At 38.4% G+C, this 24,160-nt stretch overlaps 1 protein-coding gene across 3 annotated transcripts in view; it reads left to right on the top strand.

The window, feature by feature from the left end:
* Rpgr (retinitis pigmentosa GTPase regulator) overlaps nt 1-23,709 on the top strand; it is a 49,030-nt gene extending 25,321 nt beyond the window's left edge. Inside the window, exons 13-18 of one of the 3 annotated variants that reach the window (XM_057759711.1) lie at nt 5,290-5,355; nt 6,785-7,645; nt 15,935-16,150; nt 17,622-17,679; nt 19,686-19,762; nt 23,050-23,709. In XM_057759711.1, coding sequence (XP_057615694.1) covers nt 5,290-5,355; nt 6,785-7,645; nt 15,935-16,150; nt 17,622-17,679; nt 19,686-19,762; nt 23,050-23,256 — 1,485 coding nt within the window. In that variant the 3' untranslated portion in view covers nt 23,257-23,709. The remainder of the gene's footprint in view (nt 1-5,289; nt 5,356-6,784; nt 7,646-15,934; nt 16,151-17,621; nt 17,680-19,685; nt 19,763-23,049) is intronic. The other 2 variants (XM_057759712.1, XM_057759713.1) reach the window with 2 other exon arrangements.
* The last annotated feature ends 451 nt before the right edge of the window (nt 23,710-24,160 follow it).

The following is a 24,160-nucleotide window of genomic DNA, read 5'->3' as shown; positions in this document are numbered from 1 at the left end:
TTATTTATGCTTCAATGATGTAGCTCTTTGTTTCATGGCCTTTTTATGCTGGTCTTTTAATCTCCATTTAATTCATTTCTGATATGATCTTTATTGTGTATCATTTCTTTCCTTCTACTGATTTGGGTTTTGCTGTGTTCTTGTTTTTTAAGGCCTTGCGATACATTGTTGTTTTGTGATCTCTCTGGCTGTTTTGTGTGTTTACGTCTTCACTCATTGCTATCCACTCCCTTTCTGTACAGCTTTCTCTGTAGCCCACAGGTTCTGGCATATTGTGTTTCCATTTTCATATATTTTGCTAATTTATTTTATTTTTAAAAAAAGAAAACAAAGTATCTTTTTTTTACTTTACATACCAATTCCAGTTCCCACTCTCCCCTCCTCCCATTCCCTCCACCTTTCCCCCACCCTACCCTCCCATCTACTCCTCAGAGAGGGTAAGACACATTGATGGGGAACGTCCAAGGCCCTCCCTACTATATCTAGGCTGAGCAAGGTATACATCCAAAGAGAATGCATTCCAAAAAGCCAGTACAAGAAGTAGGGATAAATCATGGTGCCACTGCTAGTGGCCCTTCAGTCTGCCCCAGCTATGCAACTGTCACCCACATTCAGAGGATCTAGTTTGGTCCTGCGCTGGTTCTTTCCCTTTCTCACAAGAGTTGGTGAGCTCCCATTAGCTCAGGTAAGCTTTTTCAGTGGGTGTCCCCATCATGGTCTTGACCTCTTTGCTCATGTTCTCACTCCTCCCGCTCTTTCACTGGACGTTGGGAGCTCAGTCCAGTGCTCCAGTGTGGATATCTGCCCCAGTCTTCATCAGTTGCTGGATGAAGGCTCTATGTTGACATTTTAGATATTCATCAATCTGACTACAGGGCAAGGCCAGTTCGGGCACCCTCTCCTCTATTGCTTAGGGTCTTAGCTGGGATCATTCTTGTGGATTCTTGAGAATTTTTCTAGTGCCAGATTTTTTGCTAGCCCCATAATGGCTCCCTCAATCAAGGTATCTCTTTCCTTGCTCTCATATCTGTCCTTCACCCATCTCAACTATCCCGTTCCCTTCTGTTCTCCTCCCTGCTCCCTTTCTCTGGTCCTCCTCCCTTTCTGCACTCCTTTCTCCCCCTCCCCCATGCACCCAATTTTCTCAGGAGATCTTGTCTATTTCCCCTTCTCAGGGGGATCTATATATGTTTCTCTTAGGGTTGACCTTGTTACTTAGCTTCTCTAGGGTCATGGACTATAGGCTTGTTATCCTTTGCTTTACAGCTAGTATCCACTTATGAGTAAGTACATACCTTGTTCATTTGAGTTGTTACCTCACTCAGGATGTTTTTTTTCTAGTTCCCTCCATTTGCATGCAAATTTTAAGATGTCATTGTTTTTTACTGCTGAGTAGTACTCCATTTAAATTTACCTGTTCTGAATTTTTCAGTGGTCTGATAGTCACTGAAAACTATTATTTGACTTCCATGTGTTTGTGTAATGGCTATAGTTTTTCTTTCTATTGATTTCTATTATTTTCTTTTATTCCATGTAGTCTGATAATATGTTAGAAATTAAAATGTATTTGAATTTTGTATAATTTCCTTTATGGTCTTACATATGTTCCATATGCTGATGTCAAGAAATGTGCATTCTACATCTGTTGAAATATATGTAACATTACTGTGTTGCTTTTTTTCTTGAATAAGAATACAATACTGAAGTCACCACCATTATTGTGTTGGAGCATATCTTTCCCTTCACCTATAGTTGTATTTTTTCATAAAATCGAATACTTCAGTATTTGGTGAATGTATGTATGTATGTATATGTATTTTAATGTATTTTTCAAGAATTGTTTCCTTGATCAATAAGTAGTGACAGTCTTGGATTCTAATCCTGGCTTTCAGCATATTTTGTTAGATATTAGTATAGCTACTTTTGCTTATCTTTAGAGTCCATTCACTTTGAAATAAATTTCCACCTCTTTCAGTTCTCTGTATGTATTCTTGATGCAGTTCTTTGCCTAAAGTATATTACTCTTTGTTTCCAAATACAGTCACCCAACTGGTGTCTTTTGATTGGTAAATTAACCCCATTTACATTCAAGTTATTATTGAAAGGTGAATATATGTTACCGATTTAGTTCTTTCCAAAAATCTGTTTATTTCTTCTTGCTTTAGCATGTCTTCCTCTCATCCTAGAAGTGGCGGCTAGCTGCTTCTCAGTTGTATGACTAGTCTCACAGCGAGAGGTATTCTTTTCAGTGCTCTCAGGATTGTGTTTGGTCTCCTTTCTCTTCTAGGTGTAGGGTTGCTTTGATTGTCATCTGTGATTCTAGTCTATTAATCATGGCTTACATTGGTGCAAACTTATCTTGGAAGGTCTTTATTTCTACATTGAATTTGAAGGATAACTTTGCTAGGTATCTTAGAGTTACTATTGTAGTGATGAAATACCATGACCAAAAGCAACTTTGGAAGAAAGGGTTTATTTCACATTTTACTCAGTTCTGAATAACAGTTTGTCATCAAAAGCACTGAGGGCAAGGACTCACACAGCACAAGAACCAGGAGGCAGGAGCTGATGCAGAGGTCGTGGAGGGGAGCTGGCTTACTCCTCATAGCTTGATCAGCCTGCTTTTTTATAGAACCCAGGACTACCTGCCCAGCAGTGGCCCCACCCACAATGCTTGAACCCTTCCACATTAATCACTAATTAAAAAAATGCCTATAGGCTTGCCTACAGGAGCCATTTTGTCAATTGAGACTGTCGTCTCTGATGACCCTAGCTTGTGTCAAGTTGACATAAAACTAGCCAGCATTCTAGGTATGATAATCTTGATTGGCAATTATTTTTTATATGAATTGAAACACATCATTATTCCATTCTCTCTAGTCTTTAATTTAATAAATCTCTTATTCTAATTGATTTGCCTTTAAATCGAATCAAGTGTTTCCTTGTATAGCTTGTTTGTTGTTGATTGCCTTTGAGATTGCAGTCTCAATCTGTAACCGGTCAGTCTTAGAATTTACTCTGTAATCCCATCACCTAAAGGCCACAGCCTTCATAGTGTGTTTCTATGTTGAGATTTGCATGTTTGTTGGAAAGGATACGTCTTACACTATTATGTGAGATACTCCTATTTAGCACCTCTTTCCTGCTGGTATACATTTGAGATATCCGTTTGTTGTGTAGTGTTGAGTTTAATTACAACTGAACTTCCTGCTAAAATGTTTGTGTGGAATATTTGGCAGTGATCTGTAAGTTTTGACATGATGTGCATAATGTCAGTCTGGTAAGCCCACTCTCTCTGTATACACACACACACACACACACACACTCACTCACTCACAACTGTCATGCAGAATCTTATACACTTCTTTGCTTTAGTTTCTGAAAGTTGGATTCCTGAGGCTCCTGTCAAGAAAAACACCTTCCTTTCCACTCAGCATTGCATTCTAATTTCCCACTGTGTAGAATTTCTTCCTCCAGGCCAACCTGTCTCTAGGCTGCTACCTACCAAACTCATGCAATATTACCTGGAAACTATTGTGCATCTTTTGTTTGGGGCACATAAACAAACATGTATCCATCCTATACACAAAACTAACAACACCAAATTAACAATACCACCAAAGTCCAACTTGATAAGCCAATGGTTCATTGCGGGCTACTTACAAGTGCATAGATGACTCTAAAGTCTAATCACTGAAAATCCTGTCCTAGAATGTGTGAAGCTGCCCAAAACGTACCTCTTTGGAACCCCCTGTATACCTTGAAGGCAACTCAGCTGATCAGTCTCCTATCACCAGTAGTCCTTACTGATTATATAACCTGGAAGGAGGGACTTTGTGAATGAAGCTTACATGTTTCTGTGACTTCTTGACACTTGTGATTTGTCTACTTCCTAAGTCTTAGCGAGCTTCCCTTCAAGATAGAATGCTTCAATTAGGAGGCTGCATAATATGGCTGCAAAGATAGGAAGATAGGAACCTTCAGTTCTTAGAGCAGTGAAGTTTAGATAGTAAGACCCATTGCAGGATGACTCCCCCGTTGCAACACCCTGATAGTAATCTTGGAAATCCAGATCAATACTCCAGAACGAGTTTCCTGTGTGATTTGAGGTCTCTTGTCTTATCTAGACTATGTCTTCCGCAGCCCACAGTGTAATTTCTTATGGTCCTGAGGCTCTTTGGTGGGTGGAGATCAGTGCCATAGCACAAAGGAAACCAAATAGAAGCTTATGGACTCAGACACACAGATAGCACATTTTGTTTCTCATGTGTGGAATCTTGACTGGAAATAAAAATTCTAACATGAAAACGGAAGGAGAATTATGTAGGTGGCAGGGACAATGGTGTGAGAAGGGGTGGTAGAGTAGGAAGTGTGGCTGAAATATACACTGCATGTACGGAAATGTCATGAGACATAGTATTTTGTTGAATAAATGATTTTATCTTTTTAAAATCTAGGCCTGCAAAGGCTAAATTCAGAAATGTTTTAGCTCATGCCAGGATTTCTGTAAAGCCTAACTACAAAATTCTGCACTAGCGGCGCTCCCTGAGGCATTTTGTCCCTTGTTCTTACCAGCCTTTAAGGCACACTTTCCTGTAACTTGAACGGGGCCTGCTTATTGGGGTTTATGTCCTGCCCTGTTCCCACAGCTGTTTAGCCCCAAAGAAAATCACACAGAGATCTCCATAAGTTATAAAACTGATTGGCCCATCAGCTCAGGCTTCTTATTAGTTCTTATGACTTATATTAACCCATTATTCTTATCTATGCTAGCCACATGGTTCAGTACCTTTCTTAGTAGGGCAGCTCACATCTTGCTTCTTCAAAGTCTAGGCAGGAGTCGGGAAGAATCAACTTCCTCCTTCCCAGAATTCTCCTGTTCTCATTGCATCATTTCTACTTCCTGTCTGGTTTTCCCACCTATACTTCCTGCCTGGCCAGTCAGCATTTAATGCCACTGGTCTTGGGACATCTCTTTCCAGGCAACTCTGTTCCGATGCTCCAGCCATCTCTAAGAAGGCCACTCCAGTATCACATTCTGACACTCCATCCACCTAAACAAGTAGGAAGGGCTCCTGTTTTGCTTCTAATATAGAGAAGCTGGAAGGTATTGGATTGCTTTAAGCAATGTTCGAGTATCAGGCTCATTGAGTTCTCAGCAGCTTTTCTGTCTCGACATCATTTGCTGGCAGTTGTAAATAGATTGTAGTAAGGTCTGAGTTTCTTCACATTTATTATTCATATATAATTTTTCCATTTTATCTAGAACATATGTTTTATTTATTTCAGACACATGTGATGGACCTGAGTTCCAGTGAGACATCATTAAAATTTTCACCAATTCAAAAACAAAAGGTATAACACATAGAGTTATTATTATTATTGCTATTATTGTGGTAGGTAAGAACAGTTTTAATTATCTTTCTTTGAAATTTTTTTTGTAAAGAGGACAAAAAGGTAATCATTCACTTGTAGTAAAATTTAAAGACAGGAATCCAATGTAGATGACTTCTGTTTGCTTTCTTTTATTGGTATATATTTTCTCAAAGAATTTCATTGCTAGAATTGCTCATGCACTTATTCACCTAAGTTATGACAATTCTTTTCGGCCAAGTAATAGTCAGTCATCATAGCTGGAACTTGAGGGAAAAGGCTGCTATTTATCGACTGTAGCCCTTAATTTGGCTGTATATGACTGCATGAGTCACTATGAGACTTTGCTGGAGAATGTTTACATCTTTCTAGCTCTAAAGTTTTGTGAGTTGTTTTTTAGTGTAAAGTGTTTGATAATCATTTTACAATATTTAGATTGGACTTTATTAAGGAAGGATTAGCATAAAGCATGATTTAAATAAAAGTTGGAAATTAGTAAGTAGCTGTAGATGAATGAAAAAGATGCACTGTAGTTTGTAACAATGTCAGGAGTAAAAAACAGCATGTGATTTCCACAACCCTAGATAAATGATAAATTCATTATTTTTGCTTCTCCTGACTTTAGGGGCCAATGAAATAAAAATATGAGGTATTTGGAAGTTACTAAAATAAAGCAATTTATTTTGAGGTTTGGCTTTGGAAATCATTTAATGTTTCTACTGCCTTTGCTATATTATTAGGTTAAAATTCTTAAAACCAGATCCTATAAAATGCAGGAAGATTTTGCTGAATTATAAAAACGTTTAGGTAGCGCTCTAGAAGTGCGAGACACAGTGAGTGACAGCGTGTCTTTGAACATGGGAGAGCTGGTCTCTTGACACGGCTAGTGGAGCATGAGTGCCCACTACCTCAGTGACTTACTCTGCCTCAAGCCGCCATCTTTCCTGTGTCTCTCCTTCCAGTGTCTTAGATGCTAGGCTTGAAGTTTTCTGGGTTGTTGGAAAAAGAAAGGCACATGCAATTAGAAATAAGTTCTGGCAGTTGGGACTGTCTCTCTTAGGATTCAAATTTCAAAACTTTCTAAAGAGCAGACCCAGAAACAGTAGCAATGGGAACCCCTTCTCTTTAAACGGATGTGCACCCCATATTTCACATGCTGCTTTTATGTTAGGCTCTGTCAGGACTACTTGAGTGAGTAAAAATGATTGTATTTGTTATACTGTTTCTATTAGCTTGTTAATTTATGACTCATGTTTTATTAATTTATTTAAATCTAATAATTTATAAAGTTGGAATGTGAGCCTTCCCTAGCTGTTATAGATACAAATGTAAAATCTGTACAGTGATTTATATAACTTTGATGCCTTTGCCAATTAATAATAGTTTGATGGTTACTTCAAAAACTTTACAGAATCAAGACTTTACAGAGGAAGTGATGGAAAGTACACCTTGTACTGAAAATGATGATAGTTATGAATATGAAGAGATATCAAAAATAAAAAAGGAGACAGTATACAAACAATATCTAGCAAAAGGGATCTTCATGATACGACCAGCCGAGATTATGGGAGCATTTTCAGATGAGGAAGTAGGTAATGGCCTAGACCAGGCAGGGCCTCAGGTCAACACTGCTGAGAAGGGTTTACAAAAAGAGGAACTAGAACAGAAAAAAACTGAAGAACTAGCCCCTGAGAAGAAAACTGAGGTGATGGAGATAACAGATGTGAATGATATCATAGACGGGGAAGAGAGTGCAAAATCAGATCCATTTTTCGATGACTTACAAGACAAAGACATGAATTCTGAGAGCGAAGAGAGTAAAGATACTGCTCAGGAAATGAAGAGCAGTGAGCAGAATTTGATCTTTGACAGTGAAACAGAAGTGGTAGAAGAACCAGACAGTTACGTTGAATGCGAAAGAGAAAGTCAGCCAGGCAGAGCTGAGGTGTTGGAGCAGCCCGAGCCAGTAGAAGCTAGTAGTGACGAGAAAGATGACGATGAAGTGGAAACTGAGCACTACCTATGGTACAGCAGGAAATGTGCTGAACAAGAGAGTGAGAGCGAATCCAAAGCAGGCATGTTCGCTGCAAAATACGATCTTAAGTATGACCACTTGTCAGGGATACCAGAGGAGCAGGAAGGACCGGAGGATCCAGAAGGAAATGCAGTAGTGGAGCAAAAAGTTCAGGTACAAGAGAAAAATGTGGAATTGGAAGGAGAAGGAAAGGAGGAGAAAACAGAACCCCTGCCAGATGTCAGTACAGAAAAAGAGGTGAGTGAAAGTGAGGGAGAGTCAGGGGGAGAGGTAGAGGATGGATCTGAGGGTGAAAGTGATCAAATCTGTGAGAAGAGTAGTTTAGGAGCAGAACAGTGGCAAAGGGTGCAGGACAAACTAGACAGGAAGACAAAGAGGAAGGGAGAAAGGCACATCTTGGTTATGGAAGAGAAAGACTTAGAAGAGGAGGAAGGAGGGGAAAAGGGGGCTGAGGGAAGAGAGAAGATGGAGAGGGATGAAGGAAGCCGAGAGCAAAGAAACCAAGAGATGGAAGAAAGAGAACTAGAGGGTGAAGGAAATGAAGATGAGGAAGAGGAGGAAGAAGGGGAAGAAGAGCCAGAAGAGGGGAGGAATGAGGAAGAGGGGGGAGAAGACACATCAGAGGAGCAAGGTGGGGAAGAGGAATGGGAGGGAAACAATAAGGAAGGAGATAGGAAAGAGAAAGAAAGAGAAAGGGACGTTAAAGGAGTGGAAGAAGAAGGAGAAGAGAAAGAGGGAGGAGAGGAAGAGGGGGAAGAAGAGGAAGAAGGAGAAGGGGAGGAAGAGGAGATAGTAGAGGAGGAAGGGCAAGAAGGAAAGGAAGAGGGGGAAGGAGAGGAGGAAGGGGAAGAAGAGGAAGGGGAAGAGGGGGAAGGAGATGATAAAGGAGGGGAGGAAGGAGGAGGGGAGGAAGGGCAAGGAGAGGAAGAGGAGGAAGAAGGGGAAGAAGAGGAAGAGGGAGAAGGAAAGGAGGATGAGGAGGGAGAGGAGGAAGGGGAAGGAGAGGAAGAGGGGGTAGGGGAAGAAGAGGAAGAGGGGGAAGAGGAAGAAGAGGAAGAGGGGGAAGGGGAAGAAGAGGAAGAGGGGGAAGGGGAAGAAGAGGAAGAGGGGGAAGGGGAAGGAGAGGAAGAGGGGGAAGGGGAAGGAGAGGAAGAGGGGGAAGGGGAAGGAGAGGAAGAGGGGGAAGGGGAAGGAGAGGAAGAGGGGGAAGGGGAAGGAGAGGAAGAGGGGGAAGGGGAGGAGGGGGAGGAGGAGGAACTAGAAGAGGAGGGAGGAGAGGATGCAGAGGAAGGAAATGAGGAAGAAGAGGGACAAGAAGGAGGAGAGGAAGAGAGGGGAGAAAGAGAACAAAATGAGATGTATGGTGATGACAATGAGGAAGAAGAAGCATATGGTGGGGAAGAAGGGGAATATAAGGAGGTAGGTAGAAAAGACGATGAAAATGAAAGTAAGGAAGACAGAAAACAGTCTCAAAAAGTGAGTAAAATAAAGGGTTCTATGAAAAATGGCAGACATGGAACACACTCGGAAAAGCCTGGTACTCACCCAGGGAGAAGGGGGAAAGAGCGGAGGTCTAAAATGCCAGTGGAGTCAAAACAACTTTTAGAGAATGGACTCCCAGGTTCAAAAAAATTCTGGAATAATGTTTTACCACTTTATTTGGAATTGAAGTAACGGACTAAATTTGACCTGATTATGGACAGTGAAGTAATTTGCATGCCTTATTATGCATAATAAATATACTCACTACAGATTAGTAAACTGATTTGTTATAATGGTCACACATGGTTAAAAAACAACTGATGTCAGTTGTACTAAGAAGATACCAAAGGCAACAAGAGGAGTTGTTAAGTCTTGATTCATCCTAAACTCATATCTGTTACTCCCAAATTACTAATCTATAACTCGAAAATACTAAAAGGTTGTCTGTTATAGTTAACTTTGTATATTCCTTATGAATGACAGATTTATATACTAGAAGCATACTATAAGTACTCTGTATATAAAACTCAATCTTTTAAAAACAGTACAGATGCTTAAGGGCTATCAAAACTTGAGGTTTTTAATAAATATTTAAGTACCCCTTTTTAGTCTCTACTACCTAGAATATTTTAATAAGAATTGATGCTATTGCCAGGCAATGGTGGTGTATGCCCTTAATCTCAGCACTCAGGAGGCAGAGGCAGGTGGATCTCTGTGAGTTTGAGGCCAGCCTGGTCTACAGAGTGAGTTCCAGGACAGCCAGGACTACACAGAGAAACCCTGTCTCGAAAAACCAAAAAAAAAAAAAAAAATTGATGATATTGATGATAACTGAAGTGAGAAATTTATATTTTAAAGAAATGACATTTTTGTCCCTTTTGATAAAAATTTATGAAGCAACAGCTGGTTTTAGATCTTAGAGGCTAATAATTTTATCTCTTAAAATTTCTATCTAGATGTATGATATTATAGCTCATGAAATGACAGTCAACTTAAACCTATAATATAGGGGTTCATAGAAGTTTAAATGTTTCAAGAAGAAAGTTTTATTTTAAAATTCCTTTTTCTGCTCTTAAAAGTTTTGATAACTTTAATGTCTCTTGTCTTTTGTAATTGTAAATTTCTGAACTCAAGTCATTTCTATTTTAACTCTTCTGTAAGTGCTTTCATTCTCCATGTGTGTTGTGTCCTCAATGTATTTTCATTGACTTTTGTAATTTTTGTCTGTTGCTTTTCAGAATTTTTCAAGTAAAATAAAGATTAAATGTATATACTCAATATTGTTTGTGGAAAAAAAACTGTCTAACATAAGATATTGAACTTTTGAGAAGCCAGGTTCACTAGATTTATATAATATAGCTAGTTTGACTATCTATTCTTTATTTCTTTTTCATGTCTCATCTTCTTCATACCTTGGGCATGAGTGATTTCTTATACATTTTTCAAGGAAGACTTTCATGGTAACTTTTGTGAATTTTGTGTAGTTGAACTCCATATATTTTATTCTCTGTGGAAATTAGCATGAGATAGATGACAAGAATCAAGTGAAGTAGCATTTCCTTAGAGCAATCTGTAAATTATAACTTGCTGCAAAGATAGTTGCCAGTGTTCCCTGAATAGTGTTCCACTATTTTGACACTATAATCCTTGGCCAAAGTCTACCATATTCATTGTTGTAGAGTAGAATTAAGAGTGCGATTAAGTATGTATACCAAAGGTAATTATTTAAAAATAGATTTAAAAAGATTAAGTAAGAGGGATGGCAGCCATGAAGGTCATAAAGGAAATTCATATGAGAATGCCTGGGAGACAAGAATCTAAACATCCAGTTATTTATGGCAAAGGCAGAGGCATTCATCTTCCAAGAAGAGCAATACTGATGCATTCTTGATGTCAAATGGCACCTATTTTTACCATTTGAACTGATAGAGATATTCCCTTTCAAGCAGCATTTCTTACCAATTTCTTTGCATTTCCCTACCCCCAAACTTGGTGCACCCTTTAGAAGTAGTAATTCCTACAAGTTATAGTCAAAAGAGCATTTGCATAGTCTTTGAGTTCAGGGCCCTACTTACAGTGTGTGCTTTCAAGCTGTATGAAGTTATACCAGCTTCTTGTTCGCCTTTGTAGGTGTCTGTTTTTTTAAAATGTATACAGAATTAGAATGGGATACCTAAGTGATGGGAACAGCTATAAAAGCCTCTGGCTACAAACAGCTTTGTTATAACTTTGCCACACCAGACTTTCTGCTATTCCTGTTCCTCATTTTTTTTTAAAAAAAAAAGGCCTAAGTCTAGTCACAAAAAATCACCCAGGCTTCACACAAATGAAGTTATATGGAAGTGAGCAATAGCCCTAAATAAAGCATGCTAACTTTCTTTGCCCAGTGTTCAGCTAACACATTAAATCACACATGTGGCAGGCCCGGTACTCTCTAAAGCTTATGGATAGGAGTTCTGTGGTGGTTAGTGATACATTGAGGCAGGACATAAAAGAACATAAGCTTTCATAAGTAGAAGTTATTCCATATGTACAAATGTCATCAATAGAGAAAAAGACATTTAAGGATAAGACCACTTGATCCCTTGTGACTTGACAGCTGCTTACATAGATTTCAAAAGCTAGTTCTTATTTTGTTTTTGAGACAGGGTCTCTCAAAACCCAGGCTTGCTTAGAAAGTGTTTTGCTCACTACATAGCCAAGAATGGCCTTAAACTTTGGATCCTTCTGTCTCCACCCCTCCAGTGCTGGGATTCCAGGCACAGTATATCCACTGATTACTCACATGTTTGCTATAGTTTGCTAGTCATTACTGCAGGGAAGGTGAGGCATTGTATATGTAGAATCCCTTGAGGTACAGTTTCCTAATGTGAACTGTGGCAGAAAGAGACGTTTAGGTAAGCTGCAGAGATGGCTCAACAGCAGCCATCAAGGTGAGTGACGCTGAGATGTGTTTTGAGTGATAGTGACTCACTGTAGAGATTGGCTTACGTGGTGTGCTCTCTCCCACCAATGCAATAGTGAAGGAAGGTGCTGTAATCTTTTCCTTCGTTCTTTTCATTATGAAAATTTGATGTCATATAGCATGATTAGTTCCTAACATACAGTTTAATGTCTGGCATCAAGTATTTATGTATCTGGCACCAAAAAGTGAGTGGTCTTCCTCAAGTCAGATAGGCCTCAAGTGAGGGCAGGTTACAGTTAGCCTCCCATGGCCCTGTTCTCCCTTCCCCCATCACAACTGCAGGAAGACTAAAGGTATATTTCTCCAAAGAACACTTGGAAACACCAAGGAACCTCTGCTATGATCTTTTCATTTTTTAGCATGTTTTTTTCTTAATTGTATGCTTGACTATTTCTTAACAGTGCTATTTGTTTTTCTGCTTCTGTGTCCTTAGCCAAAGTCAGGTTAAGATGAAAATTCAGTTCCAAAATGCATGGATGGCTTGCTTTTGAAAAGTAGATTACTTAAAGATGTTTTGTGTCTTGGCTATGTAAGACTTAAGATATGGCCCCTGATTTCAGAGGACTCTAGAAGCCAGCAGGAAAAGTCATTAGCACAATAGAGTATGTTAGCAGATTTACTTCAGCTCCTATGTGAAAGGGTTGAGAATGAACTTACCAGGAGTGAGTAGGGAAACGTTGAAATGAATCAGGTTGATTAAAACTTAACCAGCAAATGGCCTTACATGCTCATACAAGATGTTACAGGGAAAAAGAGTAGAGTGGCTACATACACTTGAGGTGGTGTACAGTTATTCTGGCGGCAATTTGAAGAATGATTTGAAGCCAGCAGGAGCACAGGTATGGAAAGTAGGAGCCAGTTATAGTAGACCAGGTAGAGAGTGAAATAGACACTGGGGATGAGGATGGGGGATATGTATCAGGGAATCAGAGGGGTTAGGACAAAGATGTAGCTAGGAGGGAAGAGGAAAGTGAAGCCTTGCTTTCTTCTGGTCTAGAGACCTGGGTGGAAAGAGTGCTGTTCACTGTGACTACTAACAAGGGAGTAGAAACAGTCCGGGATGACAGTTCTGCACTTGCTAGTTTGTGATGGTCTCCAGATGTTCAGTGTCCGGGTCACCATATGTGTCTGGAGCTCAGTAGAGGTTGCTGGCAATCACTAGCTTATGTATCGAGTTAACTAGATCTAGTGAAAGCCTTCTTGTGACTAGAGCACCTCAGGAAGGATTCAGGGAAAGCATCAGTAAGTGAGGAGTTAGACACAGTAGTCCTCAACCTGTGGGTCGTAACCCATTTGGGGACCACATATCAGATATCCTGCATATCAGATGATACATATGCATATGCATTACTATTCCTAACAGTAGCAAAATTATAGTTATGAAATAGCAGCAAAATAATTTTATGCTTGGGGTTACCACAGCATGAGGAACTGTATTAAAGGGTTGCACCATTAAAATACAGAATTTAATATGCACAATTAGATACTTTTCTGAAATATCTCGTTTGTTACCTTAAGCACCAAATCACAATGGCCAGTTAAAAGAATCTCTAAGATCTTCATTTTTAAAAAAGTAATATTCCAGTTACACTCCAAAAAGTCTACAATGTGTGCTAACATGCTAAAAAACTTTAAAAGAAACTCTGTAACTTTGCCCAAACTGTTTTAAAATTTTGACTACAGAATCACTTTTTTGAGATTTTAATAGAGTCACAATATTTCTCACTTCCCCTTCCTCCTAAACGTCCCATATACCACTCCTTGTTCGCTTTCAATGTCATGGATTTAATTTTTCATTAGTTATCATATGCATATATGTGTATGTATATACATATATATTCCTAAATACAACCTGCCAAGTCTGTATATTACTCATATGTTATTTTTCATTAAGAGTTATCCATATATGTGTATGTATATATATATATGTATTCCTAAATATAACTTGCCAAGTCTGTATAATATTACTCATGTATGTATTCATATGGATGTTTTCAGGGCTGACCATTGGTACTGGACAACCAATCAGTGTGCACTTTCCTTGGGGAGACTAATTCTACTCTGAGGATTTCTTAGCTGCCTCTTGTTCTTTGTGTAGAGTTGAGGCCTCACGGGCCTGTTCATTTTAGTATGCTGGTATTTTTGTTTAAGTTGTCTTGTTGATGAAACATTGTGGGTGCCGCATCACACATTACTTAGAGGCACAGTCTCAGAGTAGCCTCCCTGGTCCTCTGGCTCTTTTGGTCTTTCTGTCCTCTCTTCCAAAATGTTCCCTGGGCCTTAGGTGTGGGAGTGTGTTGTAGATATACCTGTTGTGACTGGACTCCCCAACACTGGATTTTGATTGGTTGTGGTTTTCTGTAATAGTCTCCATCTATTGCTAAGAGAAGTTTCCTCAATGAATGGTGAGGGCTGCACTTATCTGTGGGAATAATGTCTATTCTGCTGTTCGTGATTGTTAGTTTAGTAAAGTAGTGGTTATAGGTTGCCCTCCAGTATCTATGACTTCACTAGCCCTGAGTGCTTCACTACGTTTCCAGTATCAGACACGGTTTCCATCCTGTTGAGCACGTCTATTTGAGACTGTTGGAAGTTTGCCTGGTGCCTTCTGGTACTGTGAAAGCTAGTCTTGAGGGAGTGGACATGCAGATTAGTTCCAGTTCTGAAGCCTCTAAGGCCCTGAAATTCTGGTGTCTTCAGCAATAGGAGCATTCCACCTCTGGGGGACAACCAGCGGAATTAGCAACAACCTAAATGTTTTGGGAGTCTTTTGGACAGGCCTGAGCAAAAACTCAAAGGAGAGCTGGTATTGGGGATTTTGTTAGGTGATCTTTGACTCTCAGAGGGAACATTATCAGCCCAAATGAGAAATTTTCATTTGATCTATGTAAGTATACATGTAATTACATGTATTGTCCATTCTTTTGGATAGTTAATAGTATTTTGACTTTTTCAGACATCCTTATCGTTAGTTTACCCTTCTCTCTCCTTATGTATTTACCTCTCCCTCCACTTCTCCCTAAAGAACCCTTTCTTGGGGGGGTCTCAGCATCAATGAGCGCTAAATTCTAACCCTCCACTGTCCTAAAGCTTTAGCCCAGGTACCCTATCTTCATTGGTCACTGCAGTCCCATGGCTGTTTGGAGATGAAGATAGAAAAAGTGAGTCGGTATGTTGACCCATTTTATAGTGATAAGATCTGGGATATGCTGGCCAACTGAAACATCACAAGGAATAGTGACTTTTTTGATATCCCTCACAAGAAATACAAAGAATATTGGCCTGAGACAAACCAAAGAGCAGAGTGGTGTGTGACCAATGCAGTGATGGTTGAGTTGCACTTGTCTGACCCATTCACTTCTTCACTCTAGTCCTAACACAAGACATAGACTTGACCATTCCAGACTATCTTTTTCAGAATGTACTTAAACTTTACCTTTTCTTTTTATAAAATGACAGTATTCTGCCAGTCTCTCCTAAATTATCTCAATTTTAAAGGTAAGTGTTTTCTGTGGTTTACAGTAGTCTTCCAGATGTGTTTATAATACGTTCAAAGTGCTATAATTTATGTGACTTTTAGTGAAAAATACCATGTTTAATAGCATTTAAAATGTGTTCATTATCTTTCTTTCTGGGTTATAAATAGCTTACCTTACTCATAAATATGAATGAAGTATAAATTTGGTGTGGAGGGGACTCTAAATCCCTGTTGTAGAAAATGAGTATAATACATAGATATTTTATTAAAATGCTATAGTAAGGAAAAAACTTTTTTAATTTCTTTCAAGCTTAAGATCATTCTTTGGAAAAAGTCAAGAAAATGTATTTCATGTTACTAACAGATTTTCAGGAACACTAGTCATTGTCATACAACAGCACACATACACAGAGCAACAGCCATAGAATCCTCAGTGATGTAGTATCTTGATGTTCACTGTGGGTTCTACAGTAGTTCATGTATTCGTCTTCTAAATGTGATTTCATAGTGGAAACATTCATTGAGCAAATATAAGTTACAGCAGCAGCATCTTTATCTATTCATTAAGAAAAGGAAATCTTTATGATCACCTTTGTCATAGGATCAGCTGCTTTCAGAAACGGTGAATCCAGAGCCAGGAGACATGGATGAGCAAATCAGTGCCCCAAATGTAGAAGGCATTATAGAAGAAGAAAAGAAGGAAAAAGAGAAGGAACCCGGAGAAGAAGAAAGTGTACCTGAAGATGGGCTTCCTGAAACAGCAAGCTCAGAAACTATTGATGCTTTCGATGACAACCCAGATGATACCATTAAAGAGGTATGATGACAAGGGCTTATGTCCAGAGATCGCATCTAAGAGAAAGGAGATGGTAGATTGCAGTTTCCTATGGGAGCAGAAATATCTCTGTGTCACTTCATTCATAAACTAAAAAAGTAGGTTTGTCTAGTCTAGGAACTAAGCAAACCTTGTCTCTAGCACACTTGCTACACTGCGATTAACATTTTATTCCTACATGAGTGGAAATGGGCACAGACAGTATACTCTTGAGAAATGAACCAGAAAGTTGGGTATCCGTCTTTGAAATGCTTATGATAAAAAGTTGGGAATCTAGCTGCTGGTGGCAGAGATGGCATGTGTTATGTGCATATATTGATACATATACACATGTAAATGCATACGGTTACAGCAATATTTGAGGTCATAACCTGTTTGTCATTGATGCAGTCGAGCTTCTGCCAACAATGATCAGATTAATATCAGATGTGTAAGATGCTGAACCCCAAATGGAATGGTGTGTTCATTTTCACCTTCCAGACTACTTTCATAAAACACTGAGTTAGTCATGGTTTCTACTTAATGAAGTATTCATTCCTGCTCTGTAAAACTCTTTAAAAAAACATTTTCTTTCTCCTAACAGAAACAACTACTAAAATATAGTTAACCTTAAATTTAAATGTATACTTTTAAGATATTGTATTTCCATTTTTCTTATTTTTTCAGTAGTATCACATAGCTCAGGTTAGCATCAAGTTCACTATATAACTGATGATGGCCTTGCACTCTTCATCCCCATGCCTCTACCTCCCAAGTGCTGGTATTAAAGGTATTTTCAACTATGTGCCTGCCATTTTTAATTTAAATACTATTGTTATGTAGAAGTCATTTTTTCTTGGTTTCTCTGTTTCTCAAGACTCTTTGTTTTCACTGAAGGAAAACTTCCGGCAGTTATTGGTTTCCTACAGAAGGAAAAAATGATCCTGTTTGTGGAAATTTTTATTAGCCTAGGTTTTGGTGATCAATAAGAAAAAAGCATTAAATATCCATTTCTTGTAAATTTTTGAGAAAAATTGTGTGCCGTTTACCAATCTTTAGTCATCTTATAGAGGATAAGATCATACAGTTTTCTTAAGTTCATAAACTTAGTTTTATTGTTTTTTAAAGAAAAGATAGCACTATCTTTTCTTTCTAGCCATTCTTAAACTTGCTATGTAGACCAGACTGGTTTTGAGCTGTGGGAACTACCTGCTTCTGCTTCTGCTTCCTGAGGATTACAGGCATGTGCCTGCTTTAGAGTCACTGAGGACATTAGCAATCACTGAACATCTGAGGATTCCCATGTCATAGGAGCCCAGCAAAGGAAAACATTTATCACATGCCTATGTTATTGAGAGGCAGGCTCCAGAACTGCACTTCTAAACCAAAACTAGGTTTGCCAGCACAGCACAGATATGCGAGGAACGTTCTTTTGTTCAAGTGTTTAGACATACTGTTTCTTTATTGTTTATAGGAAGAGAGTGTCAGCCTGATGCAAAGGAACCTTCGTGAGTACAATGAAAATCCTAAAGGTATGACCACATTTGACTTTAAAATGACATTTTAAATTTGTCTTATTTTTAACTACATGTATATGTGTGTGGGTCTGAGAAAATCCCCTGGACCAAAGTTTCAAATGAGTTGGAAGTTGTCTGATGTGAATGTAGAGAGCTGAATCTGAGCCCTCTACAAGAACAGCGTGCACTCTCAACTCCAGCCCCTCAACCCGCTTAAGAGGATGATTGTTTTTATCATCAACGAGATATACGATGTGGACAAAAATGCTGTTCTAATATTACAGCTGTTTCCCATATTTCTCTCAGACCTTGAAATCAGGAGATACATGATCTAATTCTCTGAAAAGGAATGGAGAAAAAGTGGTACATGTCATCCTGGTGTTAGAAATGATAATCTTACTTGGCCAGGACATTTGAGTGAATACGTGGAAAGAAATTTCCATTTTCTTAAGTGAGCTGAAATGTACATAGGATGGCAGAGGTCAGAAGTAAATCATAATGATAGTTTTAAAGAAGGAAGAGTCTTACAATTTTTTTTCATGGAATAGGCTTTTCCACTTTTACTTTTGCCTTCTCAGTTTCCTCGGGGCCACCACTCTACACTCTTTGCCATGGGTGTCATGTGTTACTGTTCAAGGATTTAGAACTAAATCTACCTCCCCCACTCAACTAGTATTAAGTTAGACCTTTGCCTCAAATCCCAACCTAATCTCTGTCAAACTAGTGACAAGGTAATATGACTGGGCTATCCTGGAGTCTACTTATTTCCCCCAGGACCTGGACCTGTGTCGTTAATGTCACCATCGACATTCAAGAAATAGCTCTTCTTAAGTCTATTAGTATAACAACAGGTGCTCATAACAGAGACTGTGATTGCACCTTGTGTTTTTGATGCAAACCATCTGTGTTTGTGCTGTAAGACTGTCCGTTACGTTTCTCCATCACCACTTTGCTGTGTTCTCATTAGAAAGAACTGCTCATAGGCTTGGGATGCAGTTCTGTGGTAGAACACTTGCCAAACATAGTCAAGACCCTGGGTTTGATCCCCAGTACCTCAGAAATGAAGAAATAAAATAAGAACTAAAGAGGAAAAAAAATAGTTTCCTCAGTTTTGTTCTTTTAACAAAATACTAAGTTTTAGATTATGTTTAGTAAAATGCTAAAGTATTATCATCTTTAAGGATTCTTAGAATGTAGGCAGTTGTATCAAAAAATAAATATAAGCTTCAAATGGTTGCCCATATCCAACCAAAAGAATACAATGCATCATGAGTTTTCTCTTAAAGATTATTATTCAGCTATATAATATATGGATTAACTTGAAACATTAAAAATAGCATGCTCATTTTAGTCCAAAGAATCAAAATAAACCAGGGTTAATAAAACCAGGAAAATAGCCCAGTCATTAAAGCCCTGGCCATGTAATCATGAAGATCTGAATTTGTAGTCGAAGCACCCACATTAAAAAGGGTGGTGACATACCCCAGTATTTCTGGCGCTGGGGTGGGGGTGGGGGCAGATGCAGGAGGATTCTCTCAAGCTCTCTGGTAGCTAGCGTTGCCCAGTCGGTGAACTTCAGAGTCAATAAGAAATCCTATCTCAAAACCTAAGATGGAGAGCATAGAGGTAGACGTGGGCCATTGTCCTCTGGCCTACACACAAGCATACACACATGAGCAGATGCCCCTGCCCACGGGTCTTTAAAAACACTTTAATTTTCATGTTCTCTTCTAGTATTTCTAGTACATATTTCACATCGCTAACATTTCCTGACAACTCTTCATAGTAGGAAATATTTGGATACTCATAATCTAAATATTTTTGCACTGGTTAAGTTTCTGGGCATCTAACCATTAAGACTCCAGTTTTCAGAACTGTATGGTATAACATTGCCCACTTCTCCAGTGGTGAGCTCTTTTTGTATTATCTCACAACTCAGAGTTAATAGCGTTTTCCTGAAAACATTGAGACATTGCTTTGTCTTCAGTTAGGATAATATGTTTACATATATCCCATTGCAGGACGCCTGTATGATCGTATAAAGAGCAGTTCTTCAGAAATTCTGGGAGGTAGTGAATCCATAAAAAAGTCCAAGAAGGTAAGTGAAATGAATTTTGCGCTTTGGTGTTAGGACTGAAGTATTGAAGTTCCATTCTACTTTTCCTAACTTAATCTACATCCTATGAGTTCCTTAATGAGTTTTAGAACCCCCAATATGCAAAGGGTTTAAAGTAGTAGCTCATGTTTTTACTAAGTTAGCTTTCTTCTGTTATCATTTGCCTGGTAGAAATATTTTACCCTTATCTTTTACCTGTATTTTAGATGGCTCCATTGTAAATAGCCTGAAAAGCTAGATTTTTACTTTGAATGTTTTCCATGCGTACCTAATGTCTGGAACTAACCAATGTTCTTATCTTTTTCTCAAATAATAGCAGAATCTTCAATACTTTTCTGCCTTGCCACGCATTCTTTCCCATTTTACAGCTACTGTACCGCAGTGTTTGATTTTATCCGTGTCACGTGCTGTGTTGTTACATGCTTTTGATACCATGTGCTCTGCTCACCGTTGCTTTTTACTTCTCAAATGTTCTCTCTGGGATCCTTATGCACCCTGAAGAACATTTTGGAAGTTCTTTTCATAGATGTCTTTTGGTAGTTCATGCTTTCCATTTTCTGTTGGCTTGAGTGTATTTCTATTTAATCCTAGTTCTCGAGTGATATATAGTATGACTAGTTGGCTGTTATTGTACCTGTTGCAATTGCTGCTATACGAATATTATGTTAGAGGTAGATTAAAGGTATAGCTCAGGTAGAACAGTTGCCTAGTATGCTTGAGACCCCGTATTCCTTTTCTAGCACTGCAAAATAAATATTATTTTTGCATAGTTGTTGAGAGCTTTGTATCTAACCTGTAGTTTTATCTATGCTTATTTTTTAAATTGTCTTTGTTTGTTGTAGCATGCCTATATATGTATTTTTTATTTTAGTTTAGTGGAAATTTATTATGACTCACGAATTTAAGAAGTCATTTAATTTATATTTTTAAAATTTGTTATCTATAAAAATTTATTTATTTGAACATTGCACCTCCGTTCAGAATATGACATAAATATTTTCTTTCTCTTATTTGTGTTTTAATATCAATTTAATATTATGTCTCTTGATATGTTGAACAATTTACTGTTTTTTATTGACTTTATATTTCCTCTTTTGCTGAGACTGTTCTGATTTTTAGCATACCTTTTGGGTACTAATTTCAATGTTTTTTTGCATTTTAAAAAAGATTTTTCTTTTCTGTGTATGAACATTTTAACCTGCATGCACCATATGCATGTATTGTCCATAGAGGCTAGAAGAGGCACCAGAGTCTCTGGAACTGGTTAACAGGGGATTGCGAGCCTGTATGGGTGCTGGGAATTGAACCCTGGCCCTCTGAAGGAATAGCACATGTTCTTGAGTGCTGAGCCATCTCTCCAATCCCATTTCTTTAAAGATTTATTTCTTTTTATTTCATGTATTTTGCATGCATGCATGTCTCTGCACCACTTGTTTTCAGTACCCTCAGAAACTAGAACATGGCCTCACACCCACTGGACTGAAGTTATAGACTTTTAGCTACTATTTGTTTTGTAAGAACAACAAATGCTTCTTCCCCATCTCTCCAGTCTTTTTTCTCCTTTAATTTTAAGTGAATTTATGTTTATTGTACTTCAAAATTGTTATATTTTCTGCTTTAAATAAGTCAATCATGCTCATTTTCTATTTTTTACTTCTCAATTTTAATGTCAGCCATCCTCCAAAGCCAAAAATCTATGTGTTGCTTTGGCTCAGTTACTAATAATAGTGATTTATTTCTGTATGTGTTTTAAAATTTAGATTGAATGCATGTTCAATCAGGACAATTGCATGTAAATCCTAAGCCCAGCTAAGTGTCAGTCCATCCATAGAGAATTCTCATTCGCCTGTTAGATCTGAAACGGTTTTAGGCTAATATCTCTTTTAAGGGTTCCCTTCCCACGTTGGTCACACAAACTTCAAGCTTACCTCAGCAAAACATGTTTCTTGTCATTCAAAAGCCAAATGGCATATGCTGTTTAGTTTTCTCATGCTCTTTCTATGTGGACTTCCGTAAACAGTCCTTTAAGAAGTCCCAGATCATGAGAGGGTTGACTCTGTCCAATCTCCTACATTTCGTGAACTCAGAGCTCTTAAAATCCCAGGAGCTAGGCTAAAAGGTTTACAAATGCTCACCCCTGAAGTATGCTCTTCCTTTTTTTAAGGCCCACAGGGATTGTCTTTAAATTTTTGAGAAATTACCTACATATTAGAAAGTGACACTTTCCTAACTTAGTGAGTTTTTCAAGATGGGTACCTTTCAGTATAGCAAGTAAAGGGGTACCTCCATTTTAATCCATAAGCCTCCTGCTAGAAGTCTTTATAGATTGCATTTTACTCGGTTAACTCCATCTTAAGATCAAAAGGAAATGACTATTAGTTTCAGTTTGATTTCTAAAAGAGGCGCATACAGCCTCGTAAAATGTTCATTTCTTGTGGTTTTCCTAGTTTTGACATCTTGTCAAAAGCATTATTTTTATGATAGCTCTTTGAAAGATACTGATTTCGTCCAGGATAAATCTTCAATGGTCCTAAGTCAGATGAGACCTTTGTCCTCAGATGACAGTCTTCCCGGTGTTTCCTGCACATGACCCCATAGGCAATGCCCTTGTTATTATATTGGCCTTTCCTCTAAGCTGCCTTAGTTTTCCTCAGTCCTCAGGGACAGCTTGCCACATCTGCCTGCCTCTCACTCATTGCCCCTCATCAGCCTTTCTTAAACACCCTTCTGTGTCTGCCAAGGATCCCTGGTATTTTTATCTGTCATCAATATTCTGCATGTCCCAGTGCTGGCATCCCAGATGACTCAGGCCTACAAGCATCACACAGCCTTCATTTAGCAAGCCTAACAGTGTCTGAGAGCTTCTGGTCTCAGGATTATGGAGGTATGCCCTCCTTTTCTAGAATATCACAGAAGAAATGATTTGTAGTTAAGGGACACCAGTGATAGCAGAAGTCCCCAAATGATCCAGTCTTCTTACATTAAATGTTAACACTGAGTGATTTCACCCTTGAAGAACCATGATGGTATGTTCTGGAGATATTGTTAGTGTTGAAAGGTATATCCTGAAAGGTCTGATTTTTGTCATCGTGGCTTTCTGATAAAAGGGGAAAATTTGTATATAGATACTAAGGACATATTGTTGTACATATATGTACCTTAAAATGTGATTAATTCATGCTCATACCTGTTAACAATTATATCCCTGTGTGCTTTCTAAATACTTCACTTACTGAAATGAAATCTTTTTGTTTGTCTGTTTTTGCTAGATTTCCTTCTTTAACCGGATGTCATTGACAGGTCAGAAAATGACGCAGAATACTAATGACCCACTCCCAGAGATAAAGCCAATAGGAGATCAAATAGCCTTACAAAGTGATAAGAAAGATGCCAACCAGAACCACATGGGTCACAATCTTCGGAATAGTGCAACACCAAATATGGAGGGAAAGTCCAAATCCTGTACAATACTGTAAATGTATGTTTATGTTTCCATGGTCACCGAGCACATTTGTTCTTCATACTTGAAAAATGTTTTGACTTCTTAAGGAAATTTCCTAATAACACTGTTTTAAAAAGATAAAAATCTATGTTTGGCTTGGTTTGAACAGTATGAACAGTTTTCATATTTATTTATGTTAATATTCTTAACAAGCAGTTTCCAAAATATTGTACCTCCAACCCTCCTTGAAGTGTTCTGGCCTTAACTGTTCAGTGTTGCATAAAACAATATATTTTTGTATTTGAAAACGGAATGAAGATATTTCATAGTTTTGCTAACATAGTTACCATTCTTTGTAATTTCCTAAGACAATGTTTACGATCTTACAACACTGGAACAGTTCTGGATATATTTACAACATTTTCAAGCAGGCAAAATTGTGATGAACTTGTTTTAATAAATTATAACTGGTTGTTTCTGCTGTTAATATGGAGAAGGTACTTGGAATTATCAACAAGGGTCAAAAAATCTAATTTTGAAAATAAAAGGAGGAGGCTGGAGAGATGGGGCATTTGGGGATCTTACACAGGACTTCAGTTTGGTTTCCAGTCCCCGCCCCCGCCAACGTGGGGCTCACAACTGTCTTTAAGTTTAGTTCCAGGGGATATGATGCCCTCTTCTGATCCCTGCAGGTGCCAGGCAGGCACATGGTACACAGACATACTTGTAAGAAAGTAATCTTAAAAATTAAATCTAATTTTTAATCAAAAGGCACAATTATCTTTAACCCTTAACAAAAATGTGTATCATCTAGAAAATTTGGCCAGTTTTTACCCTGAGACTCCCAAACACTGAGACTTGTTCATTTCAGCTGTCTCTGGCCACTAATGGCTGCCTTGTGACCCGAGAGCAAGCAGCGCAGTGATGTTAAAGCTACA

Source organism: Chionomys nivalis, chromosome X (assembly GCF_950005125.1).
Source record: "Chionomys nivalis chromosome X, mChiNiv1.1, whole genome shotgun sequence".
Lineage (NCBI taxonomy): Eukaryota > Metazoa > Chordata > Mammalia > Rodentia > Cricetidae > Chionomys > Chionomys nivalis.
Note: the sequence above shows the minus strand (reverse complement) of the source record. Positions and strands in the feature narration are given on the sequence as shown.